This window comes from Rhinatrema bivittatum, chromosome 4 (genome assembly GCF_901001135.1).
Source record: "Rhinatrema bivittatum chromosome 4, aRhiBiv1.1, whole genome shotgun sequence".
Taxonomy (NCBI): domain Eukaryota; kingdom Metazoa; phylum Chordata; class Amphibia; order Gymnophiona; family Rhinatrematidae; genus Rhinatrema; species Rhinatrema bivittatum.
Window position 1 is genome coordinate 84,755,894 of NC_042618.1, and position 14,299 is coordinate 84,770,192.

Below are 14,299 nucleotides of genomic sequence, written 5' to 3' on the forward strand. Positions count from 1 at the left end.
ACACCCCAGGGTTCTGAAGGAACTCAAAAATGAAATTTCAAGGAAGGCATAGTTGACATTATTATAATATACTGCACATTTGCATGGATATTGTAGAACAAATTTCGCTCCTAATTTTAATACATCAGATCTTAACTCTAGAAACTTTTTTCGTTTCATTTGTGTAGGTCTGGTCAGGTCTGGGAAAATAGATCAGTTAAGAGCATTTTTGGAAGCTCACACCCAGAGACAGTATACATGTGGTCCGTAAATAGAATTGGTTATGTTAATTACCTGGCGACCTGAATTAAGTTTAAATATTTTATTTCTTTAGCTTTCACTCTTTTTTTTTTTTGCTAGTCCTCCCCTATATTTCCTTTATTTTTAGTATTTATTTATTTATTTTATTTATTTGAAGAGTCTTCTATACCGATGTTAGTCGAAACATCACCTCGGTTTACATGGAACAAAAGCAACGGAATACTGATGGATTTTGGAGGCATAGTAGTCTCATAGAAACATAGAAACATAGAAATGACGGCAGAAGAAGACCAAACGGCCCATCTAATCTGCCCAGCAAGCTACGCACTTAATCCTTTTTTTTTTTCTTCCTTTTTCTCTCTCACACCTGTTACTCTTGGCTTCCAGTACCCTCCAGCCCTATTTCCCCTCCACCCCACCACCAATGTAAAGAGCATCGCCGGATCTGCATCCAAGTGAACATCCAGCTCAATTAGGGGTAACAACCTCTGCAACAAGCAGGCCACACCCCTGCCCCTGTCCACCCAGACTATACAATCCAGACCCCGTTGGTTGCCGTCCACACTCAGATCCTCCCTTCCACAATCCCCCTGCCGTTGAAGCAGAGAGCCATGCGTTGAAAGAGAAGTATCAGACTCTCTCCCTCGCCGAAGCAGAGAGCTACACTGGACATGCATTGAAAGTAAAGTATCGGCCCAGCTACACCTCGCTTCCCTGTGAACACAAATTTTTTTATTTTTCTTCCACATTACTTCTTGCCATTGAAGCCCAGAGATATGATGGAGTCTCATCAACCTTGTGTATGTACACTGAACGAGGGTATTATCTCCAGGTAGTAGCCCCATTTCCGCGAGAGCCACATTAACTATCAACAAATATTGAACAAGCCTAATAATTGGCAATACCTATAGCCTATGACCTCACCGTTAATTTTACATACTCTTACCCACCCCTGTTTTTTTCTTTTTTTTTTTGGAGATGGCAGCCCTCCATCCTTCTGCTCTGTGAAGGTGGAATACCAACCACTGGCATCCCGCTCCGTGAATGCCTCTGTGGCTACTGCCACTCCGTGCAGTGTTTTGCTGCCTCCTCTTTATACACGTCCTCCAGACTTGATGGATCCACAGTTTTTATCCCACGCCCCTTTGAAGTCCTTCACAGTTTTGGACTTCACCACTTCCTCCGGAAGGGCATTCCAGTCATCCACCACTCTCTCCGTGAAGAAATACTTCCTGACATTGGTTCTTAGTCTTCCTCCCTGGAGCCTCAGCTCATGACCTCTGGTTCTGCTGATTTTTTTCTGACGGAAAAGGTTTGTCGTTGTCTTTGGATTGTTAAAGTTTTTCAAGTCTCTGAAAGTCTGAATCATATCACCCCTGCTTCTCCTTTCCTCCAGGGTGTACATATTTAGATTCTTCAATTTCTCCTCGTATGACATCCGATGAAGACCCTCCACCTTTCTGGTCGCCCTTCTCTGTACCGCTTCAATCTTGTCTCTGTCTCTTTGTAGATACGGTCTCCAGAACTGAACACAGTACTCCAGGTGAGGCCTCACCAAGGACCTAAACAAGGGGATAATCACTTCCCTTTTCTTAGTCGATATTCCTCTCTCTATGCAGCCTAGCATTCTTCTGGCTTTTGCTATTGCCTTGTCGCATTGTTTCGCAGACTTCATATCATTAGACACTATAACCCCAAGGTCTCTCTCCTGCTCTGTGCACATCAGCCTCCCCCCCCCCCCCCCCCCCCCCCCCCCCCCCCCATCGAATACAGTTCATTCGGATTTCCACTCCCCATATGCATGACTTTGCACTTCATGGCATTGAATCTCAGCTGCCATATCTTTGACCACTCTTCCAGTTTCCTTAAATCCCGTCTCATTCTCTCCACTCCTTCCGGCGTGTCCACTCTGTTGCAGATCTTAGTGTCGTCCGCATAAAGACAAATCTTACCTTCTATCCCGTCCGCAATGTCGCTCACAAAGATATTGAACAGGACCGGTCCCAACACCGATCCTTGCGGTACACCACTTAAAACCGCTCTCTCTTCAGAGAAAGTTCCATTTACCATCACACATTGTCTTCTGTCCGTCAACCAGTTTGCAATCCAGGTCACCAACTCGGCACTCACTCCTAAGCTTCTCGTTTTATTCACCAGTCTCCTGTGCGGAACCGTATCAAAAGCTTTGCTGAAATCTAAGTAGATGACATCAAGCGCTCTTCCTCGATCCAATTCCTTGGTTACCCAGTCAAAAAAGTCAATCAGATTTGTCTGACAGGATCTCCCCCTGGTGAATCCATGCTGCCTCTGGTCCAGTAATTCTCCGGACTGTAGATAGTTCACTATTCTCACTTTCAACAGTGACTCCATTACTTTTCCCACCACCGAAGTGAGGCTAACTGGTCTGTAGTTACCAGCCTCCTCTCTGTTCCCACTCTTGTGAAGCGGGACCACCACCACTCTTCTCCAATCACTCGGCACCACTCCCGTTTCTAGGGATCTATTGAACAGGTCACACAGCGGACCCGCCAGCACATCTCTGAGCTCCCTCAGTATCCTTGGATGAATCCCATCAGGTCCCATGGCTTTGTCCACTTTCAGATTCTTTAGCTCTTCCCATACATTTTCTACTGTAAAAGGATTTTCATCTATTCCACTTCCCTCCAGTTTCTTGTTGTGTAGAGATTGTCCTTCTCCAGGGTCTTCTTTAGTGAAAATCTTTAGTCTCGTTTGGCATTTTGAATGGCAAGGTGGTAGGAGTGTAAGTAGGATTTGTAGGAAGAGGAGTGCTGTGTGGTAGGGTCTTTACGCCAAACTCTTTCTTTGGATCTGAGGTTGAGCTTCATTTGGTGGAGATCGGTTGTGTACCAAGGTTTGTTGTTGGTGGGGGAGATGCATAGCTTACGGGTGATCAAGGGGCATATTTTATCAGCTAGGTCTTGGGTGATGCTGACCCAAGAGCTGAGTGCAGAGTCGGGGGAGGAGCAATCAAGGTTGTTCATGGATTCCGTGAGAGCGGAGGTGAGCTCCTCAGTGTTGCAGGCTTTGTGGTAGGAGAAGGAGGAGATATTTTGTGGGCGGGAGCAAGGATTAATGGCGCTGAGGGTAAAGTAGGTCTGAATAAGTGCGTGGTCAGACCATGGTACAGGAGTGCAGGTAGGGGGGATGGGGACTGGATACAGGAGTTGGTGAATATGAGATCCAGGGTGTGCCCTGCTTTAAGTGTGGGGGCTGAAATTGTTTGGGTGAAACCTAGGGCCTGCAAGGTTGTGAGGAGGGTTTCACAGGATGATGAGAGGGGGGTGGAGTCTACATGAAGGTTGAAATCTCCCAGTATTATGGTGGGTTTTTCGGTGTTTATATTATTGGAAATGAGTTTGATGAGAGGGGAAGGGTTTTGTTCCAGGAGACCAGGTGGAGCATAGATGAGGCATATTTGGAGGTTGGTAGCTTTAAACAGACCGAATTCCAGTTTAGGTGGGGGATTAATGTTACTGTGTCTGAGTTTGAGGGGTTTGGGTTTTTTTTGTTTTGGTTTTTTTTTTTTTTTTTTAGAGATAAGGAGGATGCCACCTCCTTTCTTTTTTGGTCTGGGGATGGAGAAAATATCATGAGAAGCTGTGGGGAGCTGGTTCAAGATAACAGTGTCAGAATCCTTGAGCCAGGTCTCAGTAACAGCACAGATTTCAGGATTGTAATCGTGGATGAGGTCATCTAGAATGTAGATTTTTTTGATATTGGAGTGAGCATTGAATAGTATTGAGGGTTAGGGTGGTGAGGCCAAGGAATTAGGTTAGAGGGGAGGTGAGGATGGGGAGGAGGGATTTGTGCTGTGTATATGGGATAGCTGGGCGGAAAGGAGGAGGTCTGGGTAGGGAGGTGTGTATACAGGGTATGGGGAAGGAGGTGGGAGTGGGGTTGGAGTGTGGGGGCATGGTGAGGAGGTGCCTCTGGGGCGGTAGCAGAGGAGGAGTGTAGGGGAAGGAGGAGAACGAGGGGAGGCGGAGGAGGATAGGGGGAGGGTGTACGGCGGCACTGAATTTGGTTTGTGAGTTTGGTATCGAACAGTAAATAAGCAAGTGAGGCAAAATTGTCAAGCAAAGGTACCAGGTATAACAGCAGTTACAGTGCACAATTACTATTTAGGGCAGCTGAGTGACATAGAATGCAAAACTGGCAAAGACTTAGCAATACTAGTAGTAGGAAGAAGGGAGAAGGTAATTAGGCATTTGAGAGAGAAAAGATTCCGGGTGGGAATACCAAGTGTGACTGCTGAGAATTGGCTTATGACTTTCATGTAGGTGTCCAATAAAGATGGTGTGTTCTTGATGTGGCAGGTCAGTTTGGTTGGAAATTTCTTGAGCTTGCAAAGCTGAAGGGAGTCTAGCTGGGTCGGAAGTCTCAGCGGAGAGACAGGGAGCCTGCGAGGGCTGGGCATGCAGGGAGCACAAAGGGGCGCGACTAAGGGGCGCACTAAGGGGAAGGCCCCTTTGTCACGCAGCGCCTGCAGGGATTGCCCTGCTTAAAAGGGTGCCGGTTATCAACAAAGAGCAGAAATTATTTTATTTGTTTAAATTTTTTTATATTCCACTTTTTGCAGCACTTCAAAGCGGATTATATTCAGTAGAACTAGGGGACATGAAATAAAACTTCAGGTTGGACGACTCAGAATCAAAGTCAGGAGGGTGGTGGATCTCTGGAATCCCTTTCCTCCATAGGTGGTGAAGGTGAAAACAGTGAAAGAATTCAAAGGGGCACAGGACAAACACCGTGTATCCCTAAAAACTAGAGGATGGAAATGAAGAAAAAAAGTGCATGGGGGTAACTTGCTGGTGCGGCAGTTACCATCCTTAACCAATAAGCCTTATACTTTTGATGCAACTTCAACATTTGCTCTCTGCTTCAAGGGCAAGGGGTAACAGAGAATTGGGATTCAGACAGTAATCAACGAGGGCCCTGACTTTTACGGTTTGGGAAACTGGTAAGAATGGAGGTAACCTGCACGGTGTGGCAGATACTGCTATAAGCTTGCTGGGCAGACTGGATGGACCATTTGTTCCTTTTCTGCTGTCATTTTTATGTTTCTATGGCAAGCCCCCACCATCATCGGTATCATCCTGATCCACCTGCATTCAAGCTCTGTCAGACTGCACTGCGCTATAGCACTTGACCATGGAGATATTTATTTTATTTATTTATTTTTAATTTTTATATACCGAAGTTCTTGTAGGGGCTACAAATCACTCCGGTTTACATAAAACGAAGAACTGCTCAACAGAGAGCGGAGCTTTACATGGAACAGTATAACATATGGAACAGTATAACTAGTTGACAATTTAACATAGTGCTAATTAAAGTAATATTTTAACTGATAATAAATAAAGAAAGAAATATAATATTTTAAATAAGAAGTATGACTATTTAACGTAGCAATAAATAAATATAAAAATACGCAATATATTTGCGTATTTTTATATTTATATATAAAGATATATATAAATATTTATATATATATATAAATATTTATATATAGATTATATATAAATATTTATATATATAAATATATATATAAATATTTATATATATAAATATATATATAAATATTTATATATATAAATATATATATAAATATTTATATATAAAGATATATATATATATAAAGAGATAGGCAGAAGAGCACTCGGAGTGACTGGACCTTGTTTAGTAGGAACTGCTGCTTCAGCCGACAGGCCCTGTAAAAATGTCTGCAATCCCTGGAAAAATTCCACCCATGAAAAGGAGGCCAGGTTCATTCCAGGCCCCAACGGTCCGAACCTGACGTTCTATGTGCCAGTGTCCCCTGAGGACTCAACCCATGGACCAATCAGAGAAGGAGACACCCTTGCAGTGTCTCCCTTGACCCCACTCCCCTCAGACGGAGGAGATGGACCATCACCAGCAAAATTGAAAGGAGGCAAATCTCCACGAGCATCTAAGTAGCGCTGACACAGCATTTAAGAAAGTTCCAGCTGAATGGATCTAATTTGGCAGGCAGCAGATTGGCACTTAGGTTTCTTCCCCACAGGCACCATGCTATATGTACACAATCCAATGAAGGCACACCTAATATGTATGCACAAGGTGGAGAAGGAGGAGAGAGGGTCCCTATTTGAAAAGAATACCTGTGGAGGCGAGGGCAGCCCGGCCCTGAGGCCATCGAAGTGAGGCTACCCATCCCCGACGACGCTGCTTGCCCCGCCTACCCGTGACGTCATCGAGGCGGGACGCCGAGGCCCATAAAAACGGCCTAACAGCGGCGCTTGTTGCCGCCGGCGCTTGTCCTAAGCCGCGCTTTCCCAAGGGGCGCGCGGCTTAGTGCAGCTTTATTCGGATTTGGGAGGATTGTGAATAGCTCTATATTATCTTCATAATTGTAAGTAATCCTCTTATTACTCCATCTCCTCCAATAAGGAGTCAAAATTAGAAACATACACTACGTGGGTGTTTGGTAGGTCCTGTGTTGTTTTTGCCTGTTTAAACTATGCCTCATTCTGTAAGAAAAAGAAGAGCCAAGGAATGAGTGGAGCCTGCTACTACCCCTGGTACTTCTATAAAAGGACCCATGGACACCCATGTGCAACGTACATTAAGATCGGATGAGGCGCAGGTGGAGGGGCCCCTTGAACTTATTTCTGAGGTCTCCCCACCGGACCTGTCAATATCTTTATCCCCGATCCAAAGGGAACCACCTGTAAACCCGGCTACATCCAGAGCCCATGGGGTTTGGGGGGGGGGAGGTCCATCTGCGGAAGTCGCAGAGTTAAGGTCTCCGTCAGCAGGCCCAAAACCTCTGGATTTGTCTGAGATGGATAGTCCGGTGGAAGTCCTTTCAGGACAGACCACCTCACTGAATCTGGTACAAGGAAGACTCCACCAGGATCCAATAAAGATAGACAACTCTGTTTATTTGCCTAAAATATGTGTCCCACAGATAAGCAAACCCGAAGTGGTTACATTGGATGTAATAATGGAAGCTATAGTGAGTTTGCAAAATTCTGTAGTAGCCCAAGTTAATCCAATTATAGAAAAAGTGAATAAACTACAGGAAAACATGCTTAATATGGAGATAATAAAGGATAAAGAAATAAAAGATCTAGAGAAAATTAAAGGAGATTTAGATAGCTCAAAATTGGTACAAGAAGCAATGATAAAAGAAAACCAAATATTGCAAACGAAACTGGAGAATTCAGAAAATGCTAATAGAAAGAAAAACCTTAGTTTTGTTAATTTTCCAATGTTACCACATATATCACCTAAAGAAATGTTCAAGAGGTATTTACTTGAAGTTTTTAAAATACCAGAAAATACAATACCACCGTTAGCTAAGATTTATTATATTCCAACGTATAAAAGGGGAGTACAACAGGAAGAGTCGGAGGGAGCACAGGTTATGGATAAGTTGGAAACATCTGACAGTGATATGGTACAGAGTGCCACATTATTAACCACTTTTGTTTTTGAGACTGATCGTGACTGGGTATTTCGTCTATTTTTTAAACATAGGATGGAGTCATTTTTGACATTAGCCATAAGAGTTTACCCAGACTTTTCCAAATTAACACAAAAAAGGAGACGACAATTTCTTTTATTTAAGGCAAAGGTTCTCCAAATAGGGGCAACTTATTGCCTTAAATATCCATGTAAATGTTGTGTAGGATACAAGGGTAAGTCCTTTGTGTTTTATACTCCTTCTCAATTATCAATTTTTTTGAGTGATAAAACAGAAGTGGGGGACCCTGAGTTGGAGACTCTGTAGGTTCCATAAGAGCAGTGAGCCCTATAAATATAAATAGTACGTTGTTGTTGTACATTATCGATGTTAGATAATTCTTTTTGAATCCTTGTTTAAATTGTCTCCTTATAATTGAGGACTGAAAATAATACTGTGGTTGTAACCATTTGGTATACTAAGTTAATTTGAATTTATGTTTTCTTTGCCAAATGCTTTTCTTAATCAAGATTGTTCTTGTGGTGTTAATGTAAAACTGAATAAATATTAAATATGTATGCACAAAAAATGTGCATACAAGCCCACGCACCTAGGCCGCTTGTCCTACTGGATGCCCAAACTTAATGTCCAGGATCAACACCTAAACTGGGCGCACAAGAGGTACGTGCAGAAGGACGAACGCCCAATTGAAGGCACAAACGAGAATAGGTGCGCACACCTGGACACGGAAGCACACACCGAGGGGTCTGAAGCAAAAAAACACGCCCAAAATGGGAGAAGGCTGGAAGTGGGCCTAAAACCAGTCATGCCTGCACTCTCTCCTCACCTCACAGAACTTCCCAGATACGTGAGCAGGACAGCCAAACACTGAGGAAACAGACCCTTCTCCTGCTGTCTTCCTGTCACCTTTTTTTCTTTTTAAATTTCAAGCCAAAAAACTTTTAACTGAGCTCAGCCCTCCCTGGCTGAGAGTAGGAATGGGTCCCGGCTGCAGGGGAGAGGGCTAAAGCCTTCACCGTTGAGCCTCTCTCAGCCTGCAACCGCTAATTGGAATTTAGGTCCATGCTAGTCAAGGCTACCAAACTCAGGGAGGGACTACCATAGGAGGGAAGTGGTGCTACACAGACATCTCATCTTTCTAACTTTACTCACAGGCAATCCCCTGAAGGGAAATGCATGTCCACCATCTGCTGGAGATGGATAATACTGGTGGGCTGTCGTCGGGGCAGGACTAGATACCTGGGACTTTAGCTTTTGCTCCATCTCCAGGCAGAGATGCATACCCCACTCATTGGGACTGACCTACTCAAACGCTTAGGAAATGAAGTTTTTCAAAAATAGGCCAAGGTGGGCCCAAAAAGTTGAAGAAACGTGAGGCTCTCACCTAACTGCAAAATGACAGGCTCCATGGAACAGACTGACGTGGACCCCAAATAGATACAGTATGCTCAACGAGGCTTAGTCACATTTCTAGAAACTCTGACATAGGTTTTCCGTGCTGGGTTCCATCCAATAATGTCGCTCATGTGTGAGAACTATATCCTGTTTGCTCTCACAGAAACAAGAGGAACAAATGGAAGGAAATTAAATGGGGGAAGAAAGGGGGACTGGAGGAAGCAAATAAAGAAAACCACAAACACCCCCCCCCCCCCCCAAAGCCTCCCTGGTGCTTAACTCTCAGTTGGGGGAGGGAGCCCCCAGGCTTGCACCACTGGAGAAAATATACATATATATATCTATATATATATATAGAGAGAGAGAGAGAGAGATACATACATATGTTTCTATATCAGGCACCCCCGGATCCATAGAGGAAGGGAGAGTATATATTTCACTTCAGGAGCCTATAATCATATTTTTCCCTCTTCAGCCTCCCAGAAGGCAGTCTACAGCACAGGATGCTTGCCTATACGTAACTACATCAGTGAGCCTGTTGATGTCTCTCTCTGTTCGGACTGGATGACGAGTAAGCTAGAATTCTGTATCAAATACAGCCAAGCATACAGTGCAGCTCTCAAAATACCTGCTCTCACGGGATGGCCGGTCCCTATCAGATTTCTCCCGCTCACGTTCTCCAGGAGCACGGTCTCTGTACATCTCCCGCTCACGGTCTCTATCCCTTTCTCGCTCCTTTTCATACTCTCGGTGATCCGCATTCTTGTTGCTTTGTCGGTGAAAATATGTATCTCGCTCTCTTTCATAACGATCTCGGAGGCCTATTTATTTCAAAGCAGAGAAAGAAAAACAGATCAACCAAAAAGCCAAAAACAAAAAATAATCTTTATTTTGATCTCACATCTTTTACAGTAACAAATCAAAATACAACTGAAGCAATCATTTTCAAGTGTATTTTAATACTCTTGAAATTTTACTGCACTAGAAACCACAGGAGGACAGCAAGGTCTCTGCCTCCTTTGATACTCTAGTCTAGACCATAATATATTGATTGGTTCTCTAAAATAATTTGGACTACCAGGATCAGTTCTTAAATGATTTGACTCAAATCTGAGCAAAAGTTATTTTTGTATTTCCCAACCCTCCCACCTGCCCCTAAGCGCATCCTTTATAGACATTGTGATGAATTGCAAAAGGAAATTGTGAGACTGGAAGATTGGGCTTCCCAAATGGTAGATGAAGTTTAACATGGACAGCAGGAAGTTCACCTAAGCAAGGGTGTATGCCTGTCCCCACCGAGCTGGATCATCCTCATGACGGATGCGAGGGGAACTCAGTCAGGAACTGACAGCCCAGAAACGATGGACCGAGGAAGAGGCGAACTGGAACATAAACCACTTGGAAGCACGGGTGGTCAGATTAGCATGCCAAGGGAAAGCAATCCGCGAGATGTCGGACAACACAACAACTGTTGGCTACATCAACTGCCAGGGAGGAACCAAAAGCCATGAAGTGTCTCTGAAAATAGACTTTCTTGTTGAATGAACATAAGAACATGCCATACTGGGTCAAACCAAGGGTCCATTCAAGCCCAGCATCCTGTTTCCAACAGTGGCCAATCCAGACCATAAGTACCTGGCAAGTACCTAAAAACTAAGTCCATCCCATGCTACTGATGCTAGTAAGAACAGTGGCTATTTTCTAAGTCAATTTAATTAATAGGTAGTGGACTTCTCCTTCAAGAACTTATCCAATCCTTTTTTAAACACAGCTACACTAACTGCACTAACCACATCCTCTAGCAACAAATTCCAGAGTTTAATTGTGCATTGAGTAAAAAAGAATTTTCTCTGATTAGTCTCAAATGTTCTATTTGCTAACTTCATGGAGTGCCCCCTAGTCCTTCTATTATTCGAAAGTGTAAATAACCGATTCACATCTACCTGTTCTAGACCTCTCATGATCTTAAAGACCTCTATCATATCCCCCCTCAGTCATCTCTTCTCCAAGCTGAACAGTCCTAACCTCTTTAGTCTTTCCTCATAGGGGAGCTGTTCCATCCCTTTTATTATTTTGGTCGCCCTTCTCTGTACCTTCTCCATTGCAACTACATCCCTTTTGAGATGGTGACTAAAACTGCACACAGTATTCAAAGTGCGGTCTCACCATAGAACGACACAGAGGCACCATGACATTCTCCGTTTTGTTAACCATTCCCTTCTTAATAATTCCTAACATGTATCCCGATTGAGTAGCCAAACCAAGCTTTCAACTTTTAACCACTGGAACCTTATTAACTGCAACATCTCAAATATTCAAGGATACTTTCCCCATCAGGCACATACAGCCACAGCAATTGTGTTCTTCCTCCAAGCTTATTTTCTCGCCGTCTGAATTCAATACAGTGTTCAAGAGGTAAATCATCAATCGCTGAAACCCTGACACTTAGACCTCGCACATTTCCTTCAGGCCAATGCCAGATCTTGAATGGATTGCAGGAACTTCTGTGCCGCTTTCACCGTAGGTAAGCACTGCAACTGACTCCATACTCTCAACTTGGTGGTATAGGCAAGCATAAATTTTATATTCCTTTTAACCAGCTCACTGCATGAGGTCAAATTCCCTCTCCTTTTTGTAGAAACCACTGCAGAACAGTCCTGAAATAGGAGAATTTTACTCTCCTGATGCTGCAGATTTTGTGTAGAGTTGTACTTCTGGAGAATCTCTGCTTTGTGACCAAAATTTAAAATATTTGCAATCACCTCTCTGGGTTGGGTACAATTTTCTTGCCACAGCCCCAAATGGTGAGCCCACTCTACTACTAGCAGGCCTTGTAATGTGGTAAGCCCTAAAGCCTTCGGTAATCATTTTTTGAGGAGCACAGGGAGCTCTCTATCAATCAGATCTTCTGGGAGCCCTATGAAAGGAAAATTAGTTCTTACCTGTTAATTTTCTTTCCTGTAGTACCACGGATCAGTCCAGACTGTGGGTTGAGCCTCCTTTCCAGCAGGTGGAGACAGACTAAAACTGAAAGGATATCCTATATGAGGACAGAGCCTATCCTGTAACCCTTCAGTATAACCATTGTCAATGCAGAAAATAACAAAACCAGAATAGGATCAAGCAAGTAACCAAAAAGCTCAATGGAGCAACTGTAGAACAATGTGAGAAACATGGTATGACTAACAGCTCTTGCATATACTTGGTATTTAAACGACCAAGGCTTCTGGTGTAATTGCTCAGTATTCTTGCACAAAAATGAAGTATTAGAATCTGCGAATCTGCAAGAAAAACAAGCTTCGAGAGGACAGAAGAAAAAGACAAACAGGGAAGGGCGTCTGGACTGATCAGTGGTACTACAGGAACAAAAATTAACAGGTAAGAACTAATTTTCCTTTCCCTGTACGTACCCGGATCAGTCCAGACTGTGGGATGTACCAAAGCTTCCCTAAACTGGGTGGGACAGTCCCGCTCAAAGCACTTGCCGCCCAAAAGAGCCAAAAACCAGAGCTTGCACATCCAGATGGTAGTGTCGAGCAAAAGTATGCAAAGACGTCCATGTGGCAGCCCTGCAAATCTCTTGCGGAGAGACCGATTGGCTCTTCGCCCAGGAAGTGGCTTCAGAATGTAGCGAATGGGCCTTTAGGCCCTCGGGAACCGCCCGATCTTGGCAAAGATAGGCCAAGGAGATCGCTGCTTTCAACCACCGCGCGATAGTGGTCTTAGAAGCCGGCTTACCCCGATTAGGCCCACTCCAGAGGACAAAAAGATGGTCCGAGACCCGAAAGTCATTGGTAACCTGGAGATAGCGAAGTAGAACCCGTCTGACATCCAGCTTACGGAGCTCCCCCCCCCCCCCCCCCGTCGTACCCACAATCTCCTCTGTGGAAAACGCAGGGAGTTCTACCGATTGGTTGACATGGAAGTTGGAAACAACCTTTGGCAAGAAGGAAGGGACTGTTTGAGGGATACCCCTGAATTGGAGAAACGCAAAAAAGGTTCCCGACAGGACAAAGCTTGAATCTCGGAGATCCGTCGAGCGGAGGAGATAGAGACCAGAAAGACAGTCTTGAGAGAAGATCCTTTAACGTAGCGTGACGGAGAGGTTCGACCGGAGCAGCACAGAGGGCCCAAAGGACCAGGTTAAGACTCCACAACGGGCAAGTGGTACAAGAGGGCGGGCGTAGATGTTTGACGCACTTCAAGAACCGGATCACATCCGGGTGGCCCGCTAAGGGATGACAGTCTACCCGACCCAGAAGAGAACCGAGAGCAGAGACTTGTACGCGCAGAGAACTGAAGGAAAGGACCTTGGAAAGACCCTTCTGAAGGAAAGAAAGAACGAAACCGGGGTGGAGCGCACTGCGACACCCGACTCTGCACAAACAGATTCAAAAACCTTCCAGATAAGCATGTAAGCCAGAGAAGTCGATTGCTTTTGGGCGCGCAGCAAGGTGGAGATGACCTCCTCCTTGTGGCCCTTACACCTCAGGCGTCGCCGTTCAAAAGCCAGGCCGCTAGACAGAAGCGATTGGCCTGGTTGAAAAATACAGGCCCCTGCCGAAGTAGGCGAGGGAGATGACCTAGCCGAAGAGGGCCGTCCGTCGCCAGGTTGATGAGATCCGTGAACCACGGCCTTCGTGGCCACTCAGGTGCCACCAGAATCACCGGTCCCCGGTGGAGCTCTATTCTTCTGAGAACCTTTCCCACCAGGGGCCACGGGGGAAATACGTACAGAAGGACGTCCTCCATCCAAGGGACAGCCAGAGCCTCCATGCCCTCCAAGCCATGCTCCCTCCAGCGGCTGAAGAACCGATTTGCCTTGGCATTGTGCAAGGTCGCCATGAGGTCCAGGTGGGGGGGACCCCACCTGTCGAGAATCAGTCATGGCTGTGTCCGAGAGTTCCCACTCCCCCGGATCGAGCGATTGACAACTGAGGAAATCGGCCTGAACATTCTCCTTGCCCGCGATGTGGGAGGCCGCTAGGCATTGTAGATGCCGTTCCGCCCATGCAAAGAGACGGCTGGCTTCTAGGGCCACCAGGGGGCTGCGAGTGCCTCCCTGGCAATTGATGTAAGCCACGGTGGTGGAGTTGTCTGACAGTACCCTGACCGCTTTGCCTCTTATCAAGGGAAGAAACTCCTAAAGAGCCAAGCGTACCGCCCGAGTCTCCA

At 45.2% G+C, this 14,299-nt stretch overlaps 1 protein-coding gene across 3 annotated transcripts in view; it reads right to left on the minus strand.

The window, feature by feature from the left end:
- Positions 1–14,299, minus strand: part of YLPM1 (YLP motif containing 1) — a 443,744-nt gene that overhangs the window by 274,649 nt on the left and 154,796 nt on the right. For all 3 annotated transcript variants that reach the window (XR_003856278.1, XM_029598421.1, XM_029598422.1), the window contains exon 9: positions 9,753–9,945. Coding sequence is in view for 2 of the 3 variants with exons in the window: in XM_029598421.1 (XP_029454281.1) it covers positions 9,753–9,945 (193 nt within the window). In the remaining variant the exon portion in view is untranslated. The remainder of the gene's footprint in view (positions 1–9,752; positions 9,946–14,299) is intronic.